The following is a 22,688-nucleotide window of genomic DNA, read 5'->3' as shown; positions in this document are numbered from 1 at the left end:
GGTTGGTCTCTGTACTCTTCACCACGCTACACTTACCATTTCATCCAAGATTCTCCAACAGGCAGTTTTTAAGCAGGTCTCTGAATTCCTGTCTTTGAGTAATCTGCTCCGTCTGGTTTCAAGAGTGGCTACAGCACTGAAACTGCTCGACTGCCCATGAGGGAGAACTGCTTAGTTACTGGTTCTTATCTTGTTCAACATGTCAGTAGTCTTTGATAAACTGAATCCAATTCCTCCTTTCCACACGGTCTGATTTGAAAATGTATATATGTGTGTCTATGTGTATGTGTGTGTAAGGGATGAACTTTGAATGATTGCTGATATATCTACTATCTGATAAATAAGTCTGATGCAACTCTATAAGGAAGTGCACAAATGCAGCCTATATGTTTTTACCTCAGTGATTGTCAGAATAGATAGATAGTGTTTAGAAACCCGAAAAGGGATTATCCTTTAATATTGTTTGTTTCAAGGAAAATCGTGATAAATGTGATAAATGTTGAAAAATCATGAAATGGGACTTGCTATAATCCAGAGTGCAAGGCAGTTAAGATAAGAAAGTTAGCAGGTTATGTACCGAAATAGGTATGCACATACATTGTCGACATGTTCATTTGTACAAAGTAGACAAACAAAGTAAACATCCTTCGAATAATTTAAGATAAATGAAACAAAAACAAATAATGGTGGTATCTCTTCAAGTAAGACATTCGTGTCTGGAAATAACATCAAAGATCGGTGCCGTTTGATTTGTGGGTCCCACATCAACGTATTTCCCCTTTAAGATTACGCGTCGGTTGGATTGTGGTTTGACGATTGGTGGTGGATCAGGGAGGGTACATCAAATTAAACACAGACAACGACGAGACCACGAGACAGTACAGGTCAGTGTTTATAATAGAAATGTGCTATATTACAAATCAAAATCGTAACGTTACCTTTAAATTTAGTATTGGGTGGGTTCGCTGACGTTATATTCTCACGTATTCTTTCATGTTCTTCATCCTAGTCAACGCGGCCATATGTTTTCCTTTCAATGAGACCCACCAAGGCGAATCAATGGCATTGTGTGCCTGCATCTTATTGTTAGGTTCACAGGGCTGCTCTAATACGAGTACCGAAATACTCAGAGAACCCAAACGCTGTGTTTCGTAGAGGGTTCCACTGAAAGTCAGATTCAGTGTTTGTTCTTTGGTGTATAGAGGATGCGAATTAATAATGTATGCAAGCATGGGGGCTTGTGTAATAGACTACTCTGTTTGTATGTTGCTGGCTGACACAAGGCCAATATCAGAACATGACATGCAGTGAACGTTTGTACTCCGTGTTAGGTTTGTGTTAGTCCGCAAGTGATGGAAGCACCACACACAAGATGCTTAATGAAGTTAATCAACATAACAATCTGTGATACCAATTACATATTTTAGGCCTGAACACATTGCACTTTGGCTAATGTAGAATGTAGAAAAGACATGAGAGGGCGATAAGAAAGTAGTGTTGACATATATATTCAGGGTAAGTCAGGACCGAAATAACTTTTAGAAGTTTACTGCACATCACCATTTGCTTTTTCCTCTTTTTCTGTCCCTATTTTGTTTCTGCATTCTGTGTTTCTCTGTCGATTCTAGCTTCCTGCCGCTCTCCGCCATATCTGTCTAAACATGGGTCTTGTCCTATTTATTATACACCTGCCACTACTGCTTAACCTCTACATACTGATACTCAAATGCAAACATTCACACACACACACACACACACACACACACACACACACACACACACACACACACACACTCACACACACTCACACCCACACTATGTAGCAGCATTCTGTGCCAGCACTCTACCTAGTCATGTGTAAACAACACACAACTTTTCTGACAGAGAAGCACTTCATTCTTTTTCTCTATTAGTTCATTTGACAAAGTCCTGTTCACTGAAGCAAACTCACATCGGGTATAAATAGTAGTGGGGTTTCTAGAAGATTCTTGGGAAAGGCACTTAACCTACCTTGCTTTATTCCCCCAACATCTCTTTATCAGTCTCCTGAAAACACCGCACTGAGAAATAGTTGAGCTGATTTGAGTTGGTATGATTGGAATATGAGCTGAGACACTGTAGCCTAATATGAGAGCACTGGTGTAGGACATGCTTCAGAATTGGCATTCAAACTCTCAGTCAGATCCTGAAGCTGTCAGTGGAAGTGGTTGTGCATCAGTTCATCAATAGTTGTAGAGCTAGACACAGAGCTGGCTGTCATGTAGTGTATTTGGCCATGGTTCCTCATGTTTGTGGCAAAGATGATTAGCGTGCTGTTCACAGTCCCAAGAGGAGTGTGGTTTGATAGTACACCACCACCTCTCGGTCCATTCCTGTCTTTGGCTTTGGCTTTGGTAGTGTGGACATCTCTCATTCGGAGGCTGTAGACTGTAGAGCAAGGAGGCTTGACAGTCAGGTGGCCCGTTGACAACTAGCGTTTATCCAAGTGTTACCCAGAAGGCGACAGGAGCGTGATTCTGATGTGTTGTCAAGATGTCCGTGCGAGGTCCCTGGCGTGGCCGGAGGCGGACTCCGCTCTGGCGCGCGCGCGCAGATTGGGTGGGTCTAGGCCTCGGCCTCGGCCTCGGCCCTGGTCCCGGCCCACACCGCGGGGGATGATGGAGCAGATGGCGGGTGCAGGGAGGTGTATAATGTGGTTTGGGAGCCGACTGGGGTGTCGTTAGCACAACAGACGTGACATGACCGTGTGTATGTGTGCGCCAGGGGACTTATGGAATAGGGAGGGAAAGTGAAAGGAAAGAGAAGGGAAGGGGGGAGAAAGAGCTGGAGAGAGATGGAGTTGGGGAAGGAGAATATAATTGACTGCAGGGCTGTTTGAGACAAGAGAATAGTTTGGAGAGAGAGGAGACATTCATTCTGTAGAAATGAAAGAAGAGCTGGACAGGAGGGGAAATGGGTGTAGGAGAAAGGAGACTAGTGGGGGAAATGAGAGAGGGAGGGAAGAGGGAGGATAATAATTAGGGGAGATGGTGTTTGGCCAGCTGCATTAACCCACCCTCAGCCACCTCTCAAAAAAGGTGGGGGTGGAGGGGCAAGAGGAGGAGGTGGAGGGGCAAGAGGAGGAGGTGGAGGGGCAAGAGGAGGAGGTGGAGGGGCAGGGGGAGGGTGTGGAGGGGGTGGAAGTGGCCCCCTCATATCCTGTCCCAGATGGGGAAGCCGTAATGATGCTGAGCTTGCAGTCTGCCTGTGTCTGCTAGCACTGGGAGTGAGGCTACCTAGTAATGAGATCCCCAACCTGACCAGAACCATTGTGCTTTTGAGAACTGCACACACGAGAACAACAACAACAGCTCTTCCCAGTGGTACACCTACCCCAGTCATATTAGTGTTCTAGTGTTTACTGTGGTGTTTTCACCAGTGATCAGTTAAGGGATGCGTAATTGTGTTTTCCGCGTGGAGTTTGGTGTTGGTGATTTAAATTTTTTGTATCTTGTCTGTTCGGCTTCACTGAGTATTTAAGTACTTTATACTCTGAGGAGGTTGTTTCATCAGCTTTTATGGACCAAATTGAGTGATTTGATCTTTTTGAAGTGTTAGCTCTCCCCTCCACAGAGACCCCTAGTAGCTCTTTGTCTTCGGCTGAGCTTCGGGGGAACCGTGCATAAATAAACCACCCCTGGGGGGGAAGGAATAGTAATCAACACTGACCTCAAATCAGCCTTCCACTGGATGCTCAAACCACAGCCCTTATTTTACAGCACAAAACACTGAGCCCACATCAGAGGGCTGGGCACCAGCTTCCACCTCTGTCGAGATGCATCATCGCCACACCAACAGTGCTTCATCAATCTAAGTCACCTCGGATCTCTTCCTGAATATGCTAACAGTCTAGCCACTCTATGCCCATCATGACCCCCAAGAGAAAAGTAGATGCAGTGTTTTCGTAATGAAAAGCCGTTTTATCTTGTCCTTTGTATACAGCAGTACAATCCCAATGCCAGCGTGTTTGGTTTGGTGCTGGTACTCTTTTGTGTAGCCTTCTCCTTGTCTTCATTCAGAACTGGGATTATCCACCAGGCAAGGCCCTCATGCCCCCCCCCCCCCCGTCCTAGACTTCTTTGTATGGGAGATTTCTGTGTGTGCTGACTGAATGAGTTTATAAAAAGCATCGCTGCTCCTGAACACAGGTTATTTATTTACATTTATTATAAAATGATTTATTTCAATCATTTTTTTGTTTGTTTGTTTTTTTTTTTTTTTGCTTGAACTGCCTAGATCTGCATTAAGATGCACAAATCGGCTAATTTTTGGAGCAGCACCAAGGCCATGTGTGCAGACACTGTCTCCTTCAAAACAACGGGTATTTTCTCACTGTCAATGACAAACGATCATGAATATTCATGTTTGTTTGACTAAGACAGGACAAAGCTGAGTCAAGCCAGCAGCCCTTGAGTTCATCACCTTGGGATGTCTGTGCGGTTCATCTGACCTCCGTGATGAGCAGGGTTTTTTTTCCTAATTGACACCGTTCCCGTTCCCCCCCTCATCAACATTCCACATGCACGGAGAGGCAAGTGTTAGGTTGTCAACACTAGAGAACGTGAGGGAGAACCGACCTTCTGGGCCTTAACACTTCACACGTCCTAATGGATGACTGAGATCTGGTTCCTCAGAGACCAGGAAACCAGTCAAGAAATTCCGGCAGTCATAGTGACTCGTGATGGAGATGGTTATTGGTAAACCTAAATTGGAGAGGCAGCACTCTACCAGTAGTGTGTTTGCTATGTCAACGTGACGCAGTGTGGAAGTGCATGATGTCCCCATAGCAACAGGCTTGGTCATTCTAAACATGTGTGTGTATATCTGTGTCAGCGCTGTGAGTGGGTGCTGCTGGGAAATCTGTCACTGTTTAAAATGCGCATGTGTTTGTCATTGATGGAAATGTTGGAAAGCATTTGGGCTGATTTCATTATAAAACTGAGAAAGGTATAAGGTCTTTGCAATAGATTTCTTATTTGCACAATTGACTTTTGTGTCAGGATCAATGTGACCACTAATTGAGGATATCTGACAGCCACACACACACCATTTATCAGGTATAGACAAGGCTATATGTTGTCATGGCAACCACAGATTAACATGCCCAGATGCTCTCTCCCTCTCTTGTTTGTCTCTCTGTCTCTCTCTCTCTCTCTGTCTCTCTCTCTCTGTCTCTCTCTCTCTCTCTCTCTCGGCTTGGATTATGTGTCCCTGTCCTTTGTGTTGCTTATTTGTGCCTCTATGGCATAATCTTATGGTCCTTCATAAGACCTAAATAATCTTGTTGGAACAAGCTCTTCATCCAGTTCTCTGTATCTCACTCCCTTTCTCTCCCTTTCTCTCCCTGTTTTCCCCTGTCTCCCTACAGTCCTGGGATTCAGTCAACATGCCTGTGGCATCAACTGGCACGGAGCCTGGTGAGTTAGATTCAGTCGTGACTCAACATCTAGCCATCTCTCTCTCTCCCTCTCTCTCTCTCTCACTTTCTCTCTCTCTCGCTCCCTATCTCTGTCTCTCTTCTCCTTTTTCCACATAACACTCTCAACTACCGTGTGTCGCTACACAGACAAATGATATGCATTGGTAATGCTTAACAGTAATGCTTAATACATTGCTAATGCTTAACAGTAATTCTTAATACATTTGTAATGCTGAAGAGGTCCCCTAACATAAATATCAATATTAACAAACTAAAAAAGATTATGTTTATAGTTAGGCAATGTCAGTGTTAATTCATTGAAACTCAGAATGCAAATTCAGACACTACCACGTTTCGCCAGATAAGAAAAAGGAGCAAGGGGCTTAGCCTTTATGAATTACATATCTGTAGATGATATCATGTATGACTTCATTAGGGCTCTAAGCCATGCTTAAAGAAGCTGGTTTAATCACATGGCTATCTCACAGTCCGGCGCAGGAGGTGCCATATTGAATGTAATCCTCTCTTGATAGCTGTTGAAGTGTTACTCAGACTCTGCATACAGTGGCTCAGCGGTGTCAGTGATAGAGGGATTAGAGGTCTGGGGATGGAGGAAAGCCACAGTGTGTCAGGTGGGGTTGTGACACTGCAGGATGGACGACCTCGGAGGCTAAATCACTGGTGGTCTAACCCCTGCCCCCAAGAACTGATGTATGTGTTAGAGATAGCCATCGGCTGTCACTCTTGATCTCAAATAGTTGACACCGTTGATAGACACATACGTAGGTAGAAGGACACCCACACGGGGCATGTGCACGTGCACCTTCACACACGCACACACACACACACACACACACACACACACACACACACCACACACACACACAGACACATGTATACATGGGCTCTCTACTTGTAAGCATAGCACAGCAGCACATCCCACAGTCATCAACAGCCCTGGGTTATTATCCTCCACATTATAAATTGATAGTTCACATGAGCATCCATTTATAAGTAAACAGAAAACCGAGGAGCGCCCTCTCCAGCGGTCCTTGAGCCCCTGGTCATCGATTTTTCATGCCGACTCAATAGAGACCATTGATGGTTAGAGCAGAATATTGACTTTTCTCATGTATGGCTGAACTCATGTTGAAGGTTCACCAACAAAATAGCAGATGTAAGAAGTAAGTTGCTAACTCTTAAAAATGAGGGTTCTACCATCGACTGTGGAAAAAATACATTAGATGCTAATTTGATGGTGTAAGACAAGAAAAATATTAAAACACAGAACTGATACTTAAAAAAAAGTTGCAGCTTGTAGGCATAGGTGTGTTGTATAATAATCGCACAGTCTATGGTGGCACTGGCAGGACGTGTGTAAAATGATGGCAAAGTATAATTAATATGATTTCGCACGGCCACAGTACGGTAGCATTATCCAGTAAAACCTGAAGGTGTTTGTGAGGGCTAGGGCTTTGTCTGCTTACAGCAGTGAAAATGGATCTCTGTTTCTGAGGCAGAGCATGCCTGTTTGTCACTTTTGGATTTTGCCTAATGGGTCTTATTTTGAATGCACTCAGCATAAAACCTGTGGTCGTGCTTTGGGGCGTTCTGCAGCTGATGCGTTTTTCTTAGCAGTGCCTAAAGCTAGTCTGGGGTTTCACGTGTCATTACCTTTATAGCAGCAGTATGTAGGTTTTACCACTTTTTTTTTAATAAGTATGTTTATTGAGCATCGATGATACAAAATGAGGACATAAAAGAGATACTGTACAATGCTCAGGTTTTACTACTTTTGAGGTAGGGTGTTACAGGTGAGTAGATTTTATACCGTCTTGATTTTGTATGTAATTCATTTTGATGGAGGTATAGTCACGTGGAAGGCAGTTAAATCCACCAGACAGTCCCTCTAGCTGCCCAGGCGTTTCACTATGTAGTTCGGATCCAAAACCCCTGTAAGACCCCATGTAAGAAAGGCCTTACAGCACAAGTATATCAGCAGAACACATCAGATAGCAAACTAGCTAACTTTTTTTATCATCGCCAACTGTGCCTTTTAGCAAATTAGCCTGGTAGTTTTAGACAAAAACTCCTTACGGCTGCTTTAATGTTTTAAATTGTATGGTAATAGCAAGATCCCATCAAGGTAATTGAGAGGTTAAAGAGCCTAAAGCTATGGATTATTCTTCATGCTTTCCTTTCTTTCTGTCTCCCTTTTTTCTGTCTCTCTCTCGCTCTCCCTCCAGCTGTTCCTCAGGTCCTAGACACCCTGAGCGATAGCAACAGCTCCACCACTGCCAATGACCTTGACCTCATCTTTCTCAAGGGCATCATGGAGAGCCCTGTGGTGAGTGCCCCCCCCCCCCCCATCCACACCCACACCTTCCCTGTGTCACCCCCATCCACAACCACACCGTTAGTCAGAGATACACATCCTAATATTTCAAAATTCAATCTAGGTCTCAGATATTTTCACTTTGTTGTTTTGTGTAAGAGATTTCAGCCAAAAAACGCTTGCTATACTTCAAAGGGCAAATGTTAATCAAACCTGGGGAAAAAAAACACAAAAAGGCTGAACTTGAAACAGACTAAACCAACAGAAGTAATCGATGTCATTTAGCAGCCTGCTTTTAGACACACACCACACATCACCACACTCAACCAATTACTGACTCATCAGCACATGAACGCTCAAGCACGTTCTCCATCCTGGAGCAAGTGTCTCCGTGTCACATCCGCTTCCCCGTGGGCAGATTAGGAGTGACAGTTGAAGTTAAATATAGCCTCTCAAAATGAAGAACAGAAGATCAATTTGCATGCAGGACTCCAAAACTGGTATTAGACAGCATCTAGAGATGCAATAGGTTCCTGGCCCTACGTACGGATTTTTGCATTTTTCGAATTAGTAAATTACATTAGTATTTATCACAGTACTTTTGACGTATGCCTTGTGACTAAATCGTTTGTAGTTTTGCTGATTGCTGGATGGATGTATCAATTCCGTTGGAAAAAATAGCGTGTTAAAGGGTAAGGTGATGGGAGAGGTGGGTCACCTTAGACATGGCGAATCTTCAGTTACATTTGATCTGAAGCCTTGCAGTTTGACCTGACTGATGTGGGGATGAAAAGGCTTCATCAGAACCTCAGCCTGAGCTTAACTTCATTCAAAAGCAATGCCGACAAATGAGAACTGATTTCCCTAGACTTCACATAGCCATAAAACTTCCATGTACACCACTTAGAATAGTCATCTGCTAAAGGAAAACATACTGTGCCCTTGGTCACTAAGAATAGTCATAAGTATAAAAGGGAAAACATACTGTGCCCTTGGTCACTAAGAATAGTCATAAGTATAAAAGGGAAAACATACTGTGCCCTTGGTCACTTAGAATAGTCATGTTTGCGTCTGACCCATAGTGAGTTAGTTGTGTCCAGAGCAGTGGAGAGTGCACTTCAGAGCCTTGGCTCTCAGCCATAATTCAATAGAAGAGAGGCAGCCAGACTGATCTGGCAAATCAGTGCGTCTCTAACAGTGTGAGGAGCCAGCTCTTCTAAAGGCTTTGGTGACCCAGTTGCTCAATTATAACATCAAAAGCATTATAACATCACATAACAGATGATGATGTTAATGTAGATGACAGGGACCTGTTTAAAATAATCCCACATTTCTTATTGTCTGTGTGTGTATTTCTGTGTGTGTCTGTTTCTGCATGTGTGCGCGTGTGTGTGCGTGTGCTTGTGTGTGTGTATTTCTGTGTGTGTGTGTGTGTGTGTGTGTGTGTGTGTGTGTGTGTGTGGTGTGTGTTTGCTTACTCACCAGGAGCCTGAGAGCCCGAGCGAGACCCGTCTGGAGGCGGTGCGGGACAACAACGTGGAGCTGGTCCAGGACATCCTGCGAGACCTAAGCCCCTTCACCCACCACAGCAGCACGGCAGCCGAGCTCGCTACCATCCTCAACGAGCCGCATTTCCAGGTAAGCCACAGGACACACCAGTCTGGTAGCCCGGTCACGCCACTGACAACCACAGGACACACCAGCATAGTAGCCCACTCACGCCACTGACAACCACAGGACACACCAGCCTGGTAGCTCGCTCACGCCACTGACAACCATAGGGAAAGGTTGAGAGTGAGGACTTTGGAAGAGAGCTGGAGTGATACACAGTTGTGGTGTGGTCTAAATAAGACATGCCCAACACACATATTTTGGTTCACTGTTCTGTTTTTATGATGTGATAGCTTGACCAGGCATTGAGTTTATTAACAGGCATGTGTCCTTATTTCAGTACAGACATGGCGCGTATGTAGAGGAGAAACTAAACCCTAAACTCCATACACCTGTGCAGTCACTAGTATACTTTCCCATGTAAACTCCATACACCTGTGCAGTCACTAGTATGCTTGCCCATGGATGGTCCCTGCTGACTGTGTACTGTTTGATTGGCAGTCACTGCTGGAGACTCATGACTCGGTGGCGTCGCAGACGTGTGAGACTCCGCCCCCCAGCCCCTGTGCTTTCATCGAGGCCCCCGTCACCACCGCCCCCCCCGTGCCAGCCGACTCCATCAGGATGGTGGGCATTCGCAAGGTGGCCGGAGAACACCTGGTGAGACTTTGATTTACTTCTTTAAATATCTGTTTTTCCCTGAGGTGTGTCTCAGTCTTTCTCGGGGCTGTTGGCGTGTGTGTGTACGGCCTCTATAGTTGGTTAGAAAATAATACACCTGCTTAACTGCTTTAGGTAGAACTGTTGCCATGTAGGAGTTGGACTTTTTATCTCAAAATAGTTCCTGTTGTGGTTCCTGGTGAACCAGAGTAACCAAAGAACCCAAGTAGTGTACTCTGCCCAGCTAAAGTCCCCCAGACTGCATGTGAAAGACATGCTGTTATCACAAGATAGAGACAGCACTGTCATTGTATCATTGAAATGTTAGACTTGAATTCCCACCCACACAAGTATTAGTTGGGTGTTTCGTCTCTGAACATCCTTTAAGATCCACTTATGAGGTTTCCCTTTAAAAGCCCTAAGCCTTTGCTACTGATTGTCTTGTTAAAGTGCCTTGAGACAATTTTATTGTTTTGGCAATATTCATTTAATTTAATTTAATTGTCTGCTACACCAATCCATCTGTCCTCTAATGACTCATTTTCACTGGGCTCAATATCCCAGAGTCCTCTATTCCATGTTGAATGAGCGGAGATGAACGTCCATACTAGCCAACGTGCTATAGATTCCATAAATATGTCGTGTGCGTAATTACATCCGCTGAGTATATCAGTCCATCAACAGGTAGGACGGTTATATATAGCGAGAAGGGAGTCTAAAGTTAATCAGTTGTTATTGAGCGCTGGTTGGTGCTTCAGGGGTGTCGAATCCCTTATGGGTTCATGTGAAAATAGGCTTTTGTTTAGAGGGGCTAACCCTGCTGCAAGGAGAACAGGGGCTTCATTCCCTAGAGTCAGGCACTCAGCACAGACACGGCGAGAGGGACCGGAGACCCGCCCCTGTCTATTTGTGTCCTCCCTATTGACTGGCATGGATAAACCAAGGGTGAAGAATGGAATGATAATGTAATGGGGTGCCATTATGGCTGATCAGCAATTTCAAAATAAACTTTCTTTTCCAAAACGGCTGGAAAACTTTCAGCTAAATTTTCAGGTAGTTTTGTTTTTTTACACGCTGTCAATTACACCAAAATATGCACTTGAATAGAATCCCATATATATGTATCCGTGGAACTGTCACCAACTGGAGAGCGTGGAGAGAGCCTGCTGAGTTTGGCACAGGAATAAAACTTGCCTTGAAAGTGTGACAGGCCTTTGTTCCCCGGGGATTCAGTGGGTCCTTTAAGGATGCTCACAAACAGGCATTTCACTCCGGCTTCCCATCAGCCACTGCACTGTCAGGCGTCGTCATCCAGCTGATCTGTCACTCATGGGTTCTGCAGTGTGTGTGTGTTTGTGGGTTTTGGTTTCTGTTTGTGTTTTTTTTGTGTGTGTGTGTGTGCGTGCATGCGTGCGTGCGTGCGTGTGTGTTTGTCTGTGTGTGTTTGTGAGTGTATGTGTGTAATCATATCTCACTGTATCAGCAGGGAGTGACTCCCGTGTAGAGGCCAGCGGGATGGTGGCACATGTGTGTTTGTTTGTTTGTTTGTTTGTTTGCCTATTTGTTTACGTGTTTGTGCTGCCCCTCAGGGCGTGACGTTCCGTGTGGAGAAGGGGGAGCTGGTGATCGCGCGGATCCTGCACGGGGGCATGATCGACCAGCAGGGCCTGCTGCACGTGGGCGACATCATCAAGGAGGTGAACGGGCGGGAGGTGGGCAACGACCCGAGCATTCTTCAGGAGGTGCTGCAGGAGGCCAGCGGCAGCGTGGTGCTAAAGATCCTGCCCAGCTACCAGGAGGCCCTCCCTCCTCCACAGGTGAAGGGCCGCTCTCCCTCTCTCTCTCTCCCTCTCTCTCTCTCCCTCTCTCTTTCCCTCTCTCTCTCTCTCCCTCGGGATTAATAAAGTATCCATCTATCCATCTATCTATCTATCTTCTTTCTTTCCCTCTCTCTCCTTCTTTCTCTCTCCCTCTTTCTCTCTCTTACCCCCTCTCTCTCTCTCCCTCCCTCCCTCTTTCTCTGTCTCTCTCTCTCTCTCTCTGTCTCTCCCTCTCCCTCTCTCTCTCTCTCTCACACACACTAACACCAACAAACCAACACAGTATCCAAATATTGATAAAGAACCTGTTATGTCACACAAGATACTGTCACAGACCCATAGTATATACAAAATGTGAGGGAGATGTGAAGTTATAAACTCAGTGTTTAATGTGACGTAGATGTGAAGTTATAAACTCAGTGTTTAATGTGACGGAGATGTGAAGTTATAAACTCAGTGTTTAATGTGACGTAGATGTGAAGTTATAAACTCAGTGTTTAATGTGAGGGAGATGTGAAGTTATAAACTCAGTGTTTAATGTGACGGAGATGTGAAGTTATAAACTCAGTGTTTAATGTGACGGAGATGTGAAGTTATAAACTCAGTGTTTAATGTGACGTAGATGTGAAGTTATAAACTCAGTGTTTAATGTGACGGAGATGTGAAGTTATAAACTCAGTGTTTAATGTGAGGGAGATGTGAAGTTATAAACTCAGTGTTTAATGTGACGGAGATGTGAAGTTATAAACTCAGTGTTTAATGTGAGGGAGATGTGAAGTTATAAACTCAGTGTTTAATGTGACGTAGATGTGAAGTTATAAACTCGGTGTTTAATGTGACGGAGATGTGAAGTTATAAACTCAGTGTTTAATGTGACGTAGATGTGAAGTTATAAACTCAGTGTTTAATGTGACGGAGATGTGAAGTTATAAACTCAGTGTTTAATGTGACGGAGATGTGAAGTTATAAACTCAGTGTTTAATGTGACGGAGATGTGAAGTTATAAACTCAGTGTTTAATGTGAGGGAGATGTGAAGTTATAAACTCGGTGTTTAATGTGAGGGAGATGTGAAGTTATAAACTCGGTGTTTAATGTGACGTAGATGTGAAGTTATAAACTCAGTGTTTAATGTGACGTAGATGTGAAGTTATAAACTCAGTGTTTAATGTGACGTAGATGTGAAGTTATAAACTCAGTGTTTAATGTGACGGAGATGTGAAGTTATAAACTCAGTGTTTAATGTGACGGAGATGTGAAGTTATAAACTCAGTGTTTAATGTGAGGGAGATGTGAAGTTATAAACTCAGTGTTTAATGTGAGGGAGATGTGAAGTTATAAACTCGGTGTTTAATGTGAGGGAGATGTGAAGTTATAAACTCAGTGTTTAATGTGACGTAGATGTGAAGTTATAAACTCAGTGTTTAATGTGACGTAGATGTGAAGTTATAAACTCAGTGTTTAATGTGACGGAGATGTGAAGTTATAAACTCAGTGTTTAATGTGACGTAGATGTGAAGTTATAAACTCAGTGTTTAATGTGAGGGAGATGTGAAGTTATAAACTCAGTGTTTAATGTGACGGAGATGTGAAGTTATAAACTCAGTGTTTAATGTGAGGGAGATGTGAAGTTATAAACTCAGTGTTTAATGTGACGGAGATGTGAAGTTATAAACTCAGTGTTTAATGTGAGGGAGATGTGAAGTTATAAACTCAGTGTTTAATGTGACGGAGATGTGAAGTTATAAACTCAGTGTTTAATGTGAGGGAGATGTGAAGTTATAAACTCAGTGTTTAATGTGACGGAGATGTGAAGTTATAAACTCAGTGTTTAATGTGACGGAGATGTGAGCATTTCACGTGCTGTGCTGTACCTTGGCCATTTAGATAGTTCATGTCTGATAACAGGATGCTTTTAGTGATTCGCATCCAACCAAAAATAAACACAATTTCCTCTGGTGTTTGGCATAAACTTAAATGATTTAACAGGCTGAAGACCTTGAGAAGCATCAGGTTAAATCAAGAGCCTTCAGCTCTTCCCAGCAGAGCAGGGGTTTGTGATGTCACGGAACACGTCAGCACACTCCTCCATTCCACTCTCCCATCGTTTTCTCTCCTCTGTTGTCATGGATACCGGTTCTGGGAACTGAGCAATCCCAGTTTTCCTTTTTTGGGCTTTCCGCCCCTTTCATCTCCGGTTGGATATCTGCACGTAGGGAAGGAGAGATAGAGAGAGATGAAGACGTCAGAAGATGTGTCTGAGCTCCGTGCTTCCAGAGGTGGTGTGTGTGGTCTCAAAGGGATTATGTGAAATCAGAACACATGAGAAGGAGAGGGAGAAAATACTCATCCCTCCCTACTGAGCTGCATCTCTCAAAATATCCTGATCTTTTTCATGTGTTGTTCAAAACATCATAACCATATAATCAGGGTTATATTACCGTGTCTTTATGGTTCGATGAATGGGAAAGGTTGCTATATGGGACCCGAGAAGAAATCTTGAATGTCCACAACATGTTGTTGTTTTTTGTCCTCAGTCTAGACAACTAATGTTTTCATGAGTACACCCAGCCAAATGAGTACAACCAGCCAAGAAAAATACTTTGTTTTTTAAAAATGACACTGGTCACTCTGCTCTTCTCCCCCAGGTGTTTGTGAAGTGCTACATCGACTATGACCCAGCCAATGACAACCTCATTCCCTGTAAGGAGGCCGGGATGAGTTTTACCCGAGGGGAAATCCTCCAGATCGTCAATCAAGAAGATGTCAACTGGTGGCAGGTGGGTGGGAGGAGTCCTGCTGATGTGAATTCATTTATTCGTTTTGTTTGCACCTTAGACACTATCCTACATTCCTACACACACACACACACACCACACACACACACACACACACACACACAGAGATCCATGTGTGTGTGTGTGCTGGATGAATAGAGGATGAATAGAATATCATAGACAACAGACGACAGAAAATAGAAATAGAGAGACTATCACTGAAGGAGATAGACAGGTGGACATAAAGATTAAGAGACATAAGGAGATTAGAGTGAAGTGAAGTGTGTATGTGTGTGTACTTGTTCTTATGTAAACATATGTATGTACACTACTGTTCAAAAGTTTGGGGTCACCCAGATAATTTCGTGTTTTCCATGAAAACTCACACTTTTATTTATCAAATGAGTTGCAAAATGAATAGAAAATATAGTCAAGACATTGACAAGGTTAGAAATAATGATTCTATTTGAAATATTAATTTTGTTCTTCAAACTTTGCTTTCGTCAAAGAATGCTCCATTTGCAGCAATTACAGCATTGCAGACCTTTGGCATTGTAGCTGTTCATTTGTTGAGGTAATCTGTAGAAATTTCACCCCACGCTTCCTGAAGCACCTCCCACAAGTTGGATTGGCTTGATGGGCACTTCTTGCGTACCATACGGTCAAGCTGCTCCCACAACAAGCTCAATGGGTTGAGAATCTGGTGACTGCGCTGGCCACTCTATTACAGACAGCATACCAGCTGCCTGCTTCTTCCCTAAATATTTCTTGCATAATTTGGAGGTGTGCTTTGGGTCATTGTCCTGTTGTAGGAGGAAATTGGCTCCAATCAAGCGCTGTACACAGGATATGGCATGGTGTTGCAAAATGGAGTGATAGCCTTCCTTATTTAAAATCCCTTTTACCTTGTACAAATATCTCACTTCACCAGCACCAAAGCAGCCCCAGACCATCACATTACCTCCACCATGCTTGACAGATGGCGTCAGGCACTCTTCCAGCATCTTTTCACCTATTCTGCGTCTCACAAATGTTCTTTTGTGTGATCCAAACACCTCAAACTTTGATTCGTCTGTCCATAACACTTTTTTCCAATCTACTTCTGTCCAATGTCTGTGTTCTTTTGCCCATATCAATCTTTTCTTTTTATTGGCCAGTCTCAGATATGGCTTTTTCTTTGCCACTCATCAGGCCAGCATCCCAGAGTCGCCTCTTCACTGTAGACGTTGACACTGGCGTTTTGCGGGTAGCTGCCAGTTGAGGACCTGTGAGGCGTCTATTTGTCAAACTAGAGACTCCAATATACTTGTCTTCTCGCTGAGTTGTGCACCAGGGCCTGGTTAGAGCCCGTTTGTGCTGTTCTCTGAAGGGAGTAGTACACACCGTTGTAGGAAATGTTCAGTTTCTTCGCCATTTTTCGCATGGAATAGCCTTCATTTCTAAGAACAAGAATAGACTGACGAGTTTCACATGAAAGTTCTCTTTTTCTGGCCATTTTGAGAGTATAATCGAACCCACAAATGTGATGCTCCAGATACTCAACTAGCTCAAAGGAAGGCCAATTTTATAGCTTCTCTCACCAGCAAAACAGTTTTCAGCTGTGCTAACATAATTGCACAAGGGTTTTCAAGGGTTTTCTAATCATCCAGTAGTCTTCTAAGGCGATTAGCAAACACAATGTACCATTAGAACAATGAGTGATAGTTGCTGGAAATGGGCCTCTATACACCTATGTAGATATTTCATTAAAAACCAGACGTTTCCACCTAGAATAGTCATTTACCACATTAACAATGTATAGAGTGTATTTCTGATTCATTTAATGTTATCTTCATTGAAAAAAACAGTGCTTTTCTTTGAAAAATAAGGAAATTTCTAAGTGACCCCAAACTTTTGAACGGTAGTGTATATATATAAATATATATGTGTAATAAGTGCACACACATACACAAAACTCTTCCCCATGTCTCCTTTGTGTCTCACATTCTTCTGTTTCGGCTTCCCACCCCTCTCCCTTCTCCGTGTTCATTTGTAAATGGGAGTAGATCACTCTCTCGCAGAATCTCTGCTAAAGCACCCTCTCACATAAAAAATCTCAGCGGTCAAGTGGTGGTAAATGCTCTCGAACGCCTACGCCGTACTGACACTGTCAGTGTTTCCTGTTCCTGTTTCAGGCCCGACGTGTGGAAGGAGGCTGCACTGGACTGATCCCTAGTCAGCTCCTGGAGGAGAAGAGGAAGGCCTTCGTCAAGACGGACGTGGCGCTCTCAGCAGGTAAGTGTGCACTCCTTAGACAGACCCCCCAAAGGCTGATGAGGACTTTATAGTTTTTTATTTTAAATCACCTGGTGAAGTTGTTGTGAAATGTCTGGCTTGTGCATACTGCCATCTAGTGGAGAATAAAGTGAAATTCCTTTTGTGGAAGAAGTACCCTGTTAAATAAGATTCAGTCGGCAGGCATTGACTAAACATTCTGGGTTCTGAGCACTAAAGTGACATTGCCCAGGCAACAAGAACAAACACAGAGCATTGTTGGTTTCTGAAATGTTTCACAGAGGCTGGCAGACAGTAAGGCAAAGTAAGCCTCTAATGCAGACAAAACAAAGTTCTAGAAACGTGCTAAACTAGTGTTTAGTTTTGTTATATAGTGCATGCAGTATCCTCATGGATGTGGTGATGTAGTACACTGTTATTGTGGGATGTGGATGTGTACTCATATGCCTTCCATGTCTCTCTCAGGAACCCTCTGCCATGGGATAGCGGGGAAGAAGAAAAAGAAGATGATGTATTTGACCACCAAGAATGCAGGTACACTTGGGGGTGTCAGTATTTAGTCTGGTTTTTATTCTCTTTGAAGGCTTCACTTCACTCTAATCTCTTTAATCTTTATGTCCGTCTGTCCATCTCCTTCTATCACCGTCTCTCCATTTCTCCTCTTCTCTCCTGTCTGTAATATTCTATTCATCCTTCTTCTTTCAATCCAATCTTTTTTGACAATCTCCATTCCCTAATCTCTCTCTCCCCCCTCTCTCTTTCTCCCTCTCTCTATATATATATATCTCCCCAACCCTCTCTATCTTTCTCTCCCTCTCACTATCTCTCTCTGCCTCCCTATCCCTGTCTGTCTCTCTCTCTCTCTCCTCCCCTTCTCTCTCCCTCTCTCTTTCACTATCCCTGTCTGGCTCTCTCACATCTCTCTCTCTCTCAGAATTTGACAGGCATGAGTTGTTGATTTATGAGGAGGTGGCAAGGGTGCCCCCTTTCCGCAGGAAGACGCTGGTGCTGATTGGTGCTCAGGGGGTGGGCCGCCGCAGCCTGAAGAACAAGCTGCTGGTCTCCGACCCACAACACTATGGCACCACTGTTCCCCGTGAGTCACACCGCGCCAACACACACAACACACAGCTGTCAGTGTTACGCTTTGGGTATGGGTATTTTAATTGCATCGTAAGGTACACCTTGTTAAAGGTCGGGATAGCTTTCGCGGTTAGAGCTAGATGGAAACTCATGGAGGACTCAGGAGGTAGAAGATGTTGAAAAGATGAGGTCTTTATTTCCCCAAATAAGGCCAAAGGCGATAAAAACAATAACAATAATGAATAAATATAAATTAAACTTTCCAAAAAGACAAATAAATGGGCATAATAGCCACCAACATTTAAGCAATACGCAATAGTCGACTAGAAACATAAAAAGGACCAAAGTAGCTAGTCCTTCGTGAGAGTTCCAAGAACTTACGTCCTATTAAACTGGCAACTCTCCAGAAGCAAAGAAAAAGCATGTTTAAGTAGCCTCGACATACACCTGTAATTGGCTCATGCCAATTAATAAGTCACAGGTGTGTCGTAAGCAGGCACCCATGCACCTGTGGCTCATAGCAGCCATACTTAAACAAACAAATGTCCCACATAGCTAGTATACAGGCTCGGTGGCGGCATAGCCGACACATGATAAAGCAGCCAACAACAATTAAAGATAACTCGGGTTAACCCGGAAGTTATAAAGAGCTTTAAAGCTTGCGCTTAATCGCGCCATCTTCACATACAAACGAACACAAGACGAGACATGAACAGCAAGACAAACGCTATGAAATATGATAGTATGAGGTATGATTTTAAACTAAATAAAACGGAACATGAGACAAGACATTGCACGGTGTGGTTATTTTAAACAGAATGACGAGCATAACGACCATATAAACTGTACATGTACACGAACATCGAACATGCAAAACACACACAAAACACCTGCACCCAGTCCACTAAAGCAGCAGCCTACAGGCTGCAGTGGCGGGTCACACAGGTGCCCCGTCACTCACCTGGACATAAATAATGACTACCAACAGCTGTGGCATGCAGAGATACACACACACACACACACAGATATATATATATATATATATATACACACACACACCTTATACATTGCTGTTTTCATTCCTGTTTTGTGTATTTCCTTGCCCACAGACACTTCCAGGAAGCCCAAGTCTAGCGAGAAGGAGAGCTTGATGTACGCCTTCACCACACGCAGCAAAATGGAGGCCGATATTAAGAGCGGCCGTTACCTGGAGTTCGGCGACTATGATGGCAACATCTACGGCACCAAGATCGACTCCATCCACGAGGTGGTGGAGGCCGGACGCATCTGCATCCTGGACGTCAACCCACAGGTGAGCACCACAGCTGAGAGTTCACTTAGGGGCGGCCATTTTGACAGTACGGTCACACTTACATTTCGATGGTCCCTTATAGACGATCTGCAGATGCTCATATTTCTAAACAAACTATCTGTTAACTACAATTACTGCGACAACTACGATAAAGTCTGTAGGCGGACTATTCAAATAAAGGGTTAACGACAATATTGTTAACGATGATATGGGCTGCTGATGCCATAGTCATGGATCGTCCTAGGAAACAATCAGCATCTTCATTCCTCATCTGCATCCCAGGGCGCCTACCCACAAGTCAGTTGGGAAAGTGCTTATGGCGTATGCAGCAGTTGAATCGGTTGGGAAAGTGCGTATGGCATATGGAGCAGTTGAATCAGTTGGGAAAGTGCTTATGGAATATGCAGCTGTTAAATCAGTTGGGAGGTTGCCTATGGCATATGCAGCAGTTGAATCAGTTGGGAAAGTACTTATGGCGTATGCAGCAGTTGAATCAGTTGGGAAAGTGCTTATGGCGTATGCAGCAGTTGAATCAGTTGGGAAAGTGCTTATGGCGTATGCAGCAGTTGAATCAGTTGGGAAAGTGCTTATGACGATGCAGCAGTTGAATCAGTTGGTGCTGAAAGAGGAAACAGGATATTCGTGTGGCTCAACTTAAAGCGATGCATGAGTGATGCAACTATTTCCATGTGTTCTGTGCATTTGATCCGGTCTGTGAATTGTATTGCATGCCCTTAAAACACATTGATTAAATGGTAATGGGGTAGATACATACATATACATATAGGAATATTATGGAACATTATTATTAGTTGTAGGAAGTATTTTTGTCAACAGCAGCTTCAAAGTGGTACTTAAAGAGCACCAAACCCAAGCAGAGAGTTGGGCTTGAGATGTGAGGGTTTATTTAGTGATGCAGTGCCCTCTGCTGTGTAGCAGGAGTACTGCAGGAAACTTTGAAATGAATTTCAAAACTATCTGAAACAAGACTCCCTAAAGAAAAAACGTACATACAGTACAAATAAGGTGTAGCCTCTGCTGAAGGCTATCACTGTTGTTTCCAGTTTATGCTATAAATATGATGTTGGAATCTTTGTAGATTGAGACTTTGATTATTAAATGGTGACCTGTTTGCATGTCGTATGTGACTGCTACAGGCTTTGAAGGCTCTGCGAACATCCGAATTCCTGCCCTACGTGGTGTTCGTCGAGGCCCCAGAGTTGGAGGTGCTGAAGGCCATGAACAAGTCAGCCCTCGAGGCCGGAGTGGTTGCCAAGCCGCTGGTGGTAAGTGTGAACACACACACTGGTCTGGTCTGAACCATTAATGCAGCCTTAGATGTGACATGAGCAGGATTCGGAATGATCTTTCTGGCTTGATGCTGAGTGGGCTGATGGTTGCGTGTGTCTTTGTTGAAGGACTCGGAGCTGAAGAGGACTGTGGACGAGAGCGCTCGGCTCAAGCAGGCGTACGGACACCTCTTCGACGTCTCCATCGTCAATGAGAACCTGGATGAAACGTACCAGAGTCTCAAGGCCTCGCTGCTGAAGCTGAATGGAGCCCAGCAGTGGGTGCCTGTGGGATGGGTGTTTTAGAGAGTGTGTGTGTGTGTGTGTGTGTGTGTGTGTGTGTGTGTGTGTGTGTGTGTGTGTGTGTGTGTGTGTGTGTGTGTGTGTGTGTGTGTGTGTGTGTGTGTGTGTGTGTGTGTGTGTGTGTGTGTGTGTGTGTGTGTGTGTGTGTGTGTGTGTGTGTGTGTGTGTGTGTGTGAGTGAGTGAGTGAGTGAGTGAGTGAGTGAGTGAGTGAGTGAGTGAGTGAGTGAGTGAGTGAGTGAGTGAGTGAGTGAGTGAGTGAGTGAGTGAGTGAGTGAGTGAGTGAGTGAGTGAGTGAGTGAGTGAGTGAGTGAGTGAGTGAGTGAGTGAGTGAGTGAGTGAGTTTTATTTATTTATTTGGTATTGTCACTTTTTTGATGACCAAATATTCAACATTCCCAGCCCTGGTCAAATAAATGTGTTTCAGAGAGAGAGAGAGAGTGTGTGTGTGTGGGTAAGAGAGGGAGGGAGAGGGGAAGGAGACTGTAAATGTGCATGCATGTATATTTATGCATGCATTAGTTTGTCTGTCTGTCTGTTTGTTTTGTTTGTTTGTTTGCTTGTTTTGACCTCACCTGTGGTTATTTGTAATATCTGAGGGGAGAAAATGTCTGCATTGTCTGTCTCTATCTCCGTCTTTCCCTCTCTCTCTGTATGCATGTGTGTATGTGAGAGAGAGAGAGTGGTGTGTGTGGGTGTGGTGTGCGAGTGGGAGTATGCGAGTGTGTGTATGATGAACTTGGATTCCTTATGCTGGCAATATTTTTGGAAAATAGTTTAGATTGAAACATATAGGTTTTTGACAAAAGATGAAAGGATATGATCACTTAGTGCCATTCTTGATGTACTCCTGCACACAGGAACATGCATGACCACATCTGTGGAGATACGCATTCATATGAAGTGTGCTCATGACGGATAGGAATGATTGTATTTCTTCGGTTCTAACACAAGGGATGGTACACCAACGTTTGTCTGAATATTCTCTGATACATCCCCAGGTAAATGATCTTTTCCCCCTTGCGTTTCACATCTGCACTCGACTCATGAGAGATGGAATGGTGATGTGTGTGTCGTCCCAAAGACAGCGATGAGACAGTGGAGCAGTGTGTGAACACACACAATCACAGCAGCCTACAGTAAAGATGGATGGCTTTGTGTTTGAGCGTTTCAGTCATTGTGAACGTTGTCAAAGCAAAGTGCACCCGTAGCAACCCAAACGGTGCAGAGAAGGTTGAGATTATTGGCTGAGACAATGACTAAAAAGTGTGGAGAGCATGCCGTTGTGTGTCAGCATTACGTTATGAAGAAAAGAAACAAAATTCTGTCAAGATGGCAGCTGCCATATTTTTACACTCATTGGGGCTGAGCGAGCAGTGTTGCCACAAAACATGCAAATACTTGCCCCCACCCCAAAGCACGCAGGGCCCTACTTTTATTAACGGGTGACTGGCAACGAGCAAAGTCCACCGCACATGAACTTAAGCTAATTTAATAACTTGGCAAAATCATTTTGATGCTTTAATACCACGAGCAAGATCCTAAGCGTAAGCCTGGGTAGTTCATGCACGGCCGATTTCCCCTCGTTGCTTTGCTTGTTGCCCGTCAATGAAATTAGCGCCCTATGTGTTACAGGAAGCACATCGCTTTCCACTGACACTCGACCTCTAAGCAACACAGAAATCTCTCACTGCTTTCATGCCTCAGGACACATTGGATGCCTTTCACCAAATTGTCTGTCAGGTCAGGAGTCCACAGGGGTGGCGCTGG

At 44.0% G+C, this 22,688-nt stretch overlaps 1 protein-coding gene across 4 annotated transcripts; it reads left to right on the top strand.

Annotated features, from left to right (window-relative positions):
* The first annotated feature begins 769 nt into the window (after window positions 1-769).
* On the top strand, window positions 770-20,993 carry mpp2a (membrane palmitoylated protein 2a). Of its 4 annotated transcripts, none has more exons than XM_031565065.2 (13): window positions 770-884; window positions 5,408-5,456; window positions 7,705-7,805; window positions 9,279-9,431; window positions 9,906-10,064; window positions 11,654-11,874; window positions 14,524-14,662; window positions 16,834-16,933; window positions 17,399-17,467; window positions 17,868-18,029; window positions 19,126-19,328; window positions 20,486-20,614; window positions 20,747-20,993. In XM_031565065.2, the coding sequence occupies exons 2-13, from the start codon at window positions 5,426-5,428 to the stop codon at window positions 20,921-20,923; spliced, it is 1,644 nt and encodes a 547-aa protein (XP_031420925.1). In that variant the 5' UTR covers window positions 770-884; window positions 5,408-5,425; the 3' UTR covers window positions 20,924-20,993. The 4 variants fall into 4 exon arrangements, with proteins under 4 accessions (XP_031420925.1, XP_031420916.1, XP_031420906.1 ...); XM_031565056.2 differs by having other exon boundaries at window positions 775-884; window positions 5,421-5,456; window positions 11,654-11,881; window positions 14,531-14,662; XM_031565046.2 differs by having other exon boundaries at window positions 775-884; window positions 11,654-11,881; window positions 14,531-14,662.
* Window positions 20,994-22,688: the final 1,695 nt, after the last annotated feature.

Source organism: Clupea harengus, chromosome 1, assembly GCF_900700415.2.
Source record: "Clupea harengus chromosome 1, Ch_v2.0.2, whole genome shotgun sequence".
Taxonomy (NCBI): domain Eukaryota; kingdom Metazoa; phylum Chordata; class Actinopteri; order Clupeiformes; family Clupeidae; genus Clupea; species Clupea harengus.
This window is presented reverse-complemented; position numbering and strand designations above follow the sequence as displayed.

What these genes read in the sequence shown, in the direction of transcription:
- mpp2a (XM_031565065.2), top strand. Translation starts at nt 5,426, where the DNA reads ATGCCTGTGGCATCAACTGGCACGGAGCCTG. An exon ending in AGGTGGCCGGAGAACACCTG is followed by an intron (nt 10,065 to 11,653) that starts GTGAGACTTTGA and finishes GCTGCCCCTCAG; the next exon opens with GGCGTGACGTTCCGTGTGGA. An exon ending in TACCAGGAGGCCCTCCCTCC is followed by an intron (nt 11,875 to 14,523) that starts TCCACAGGTGAA and finishes CTCTGCTCTTCT; the next exon opens with CCCCCAGGTGTTTGTGAAGT.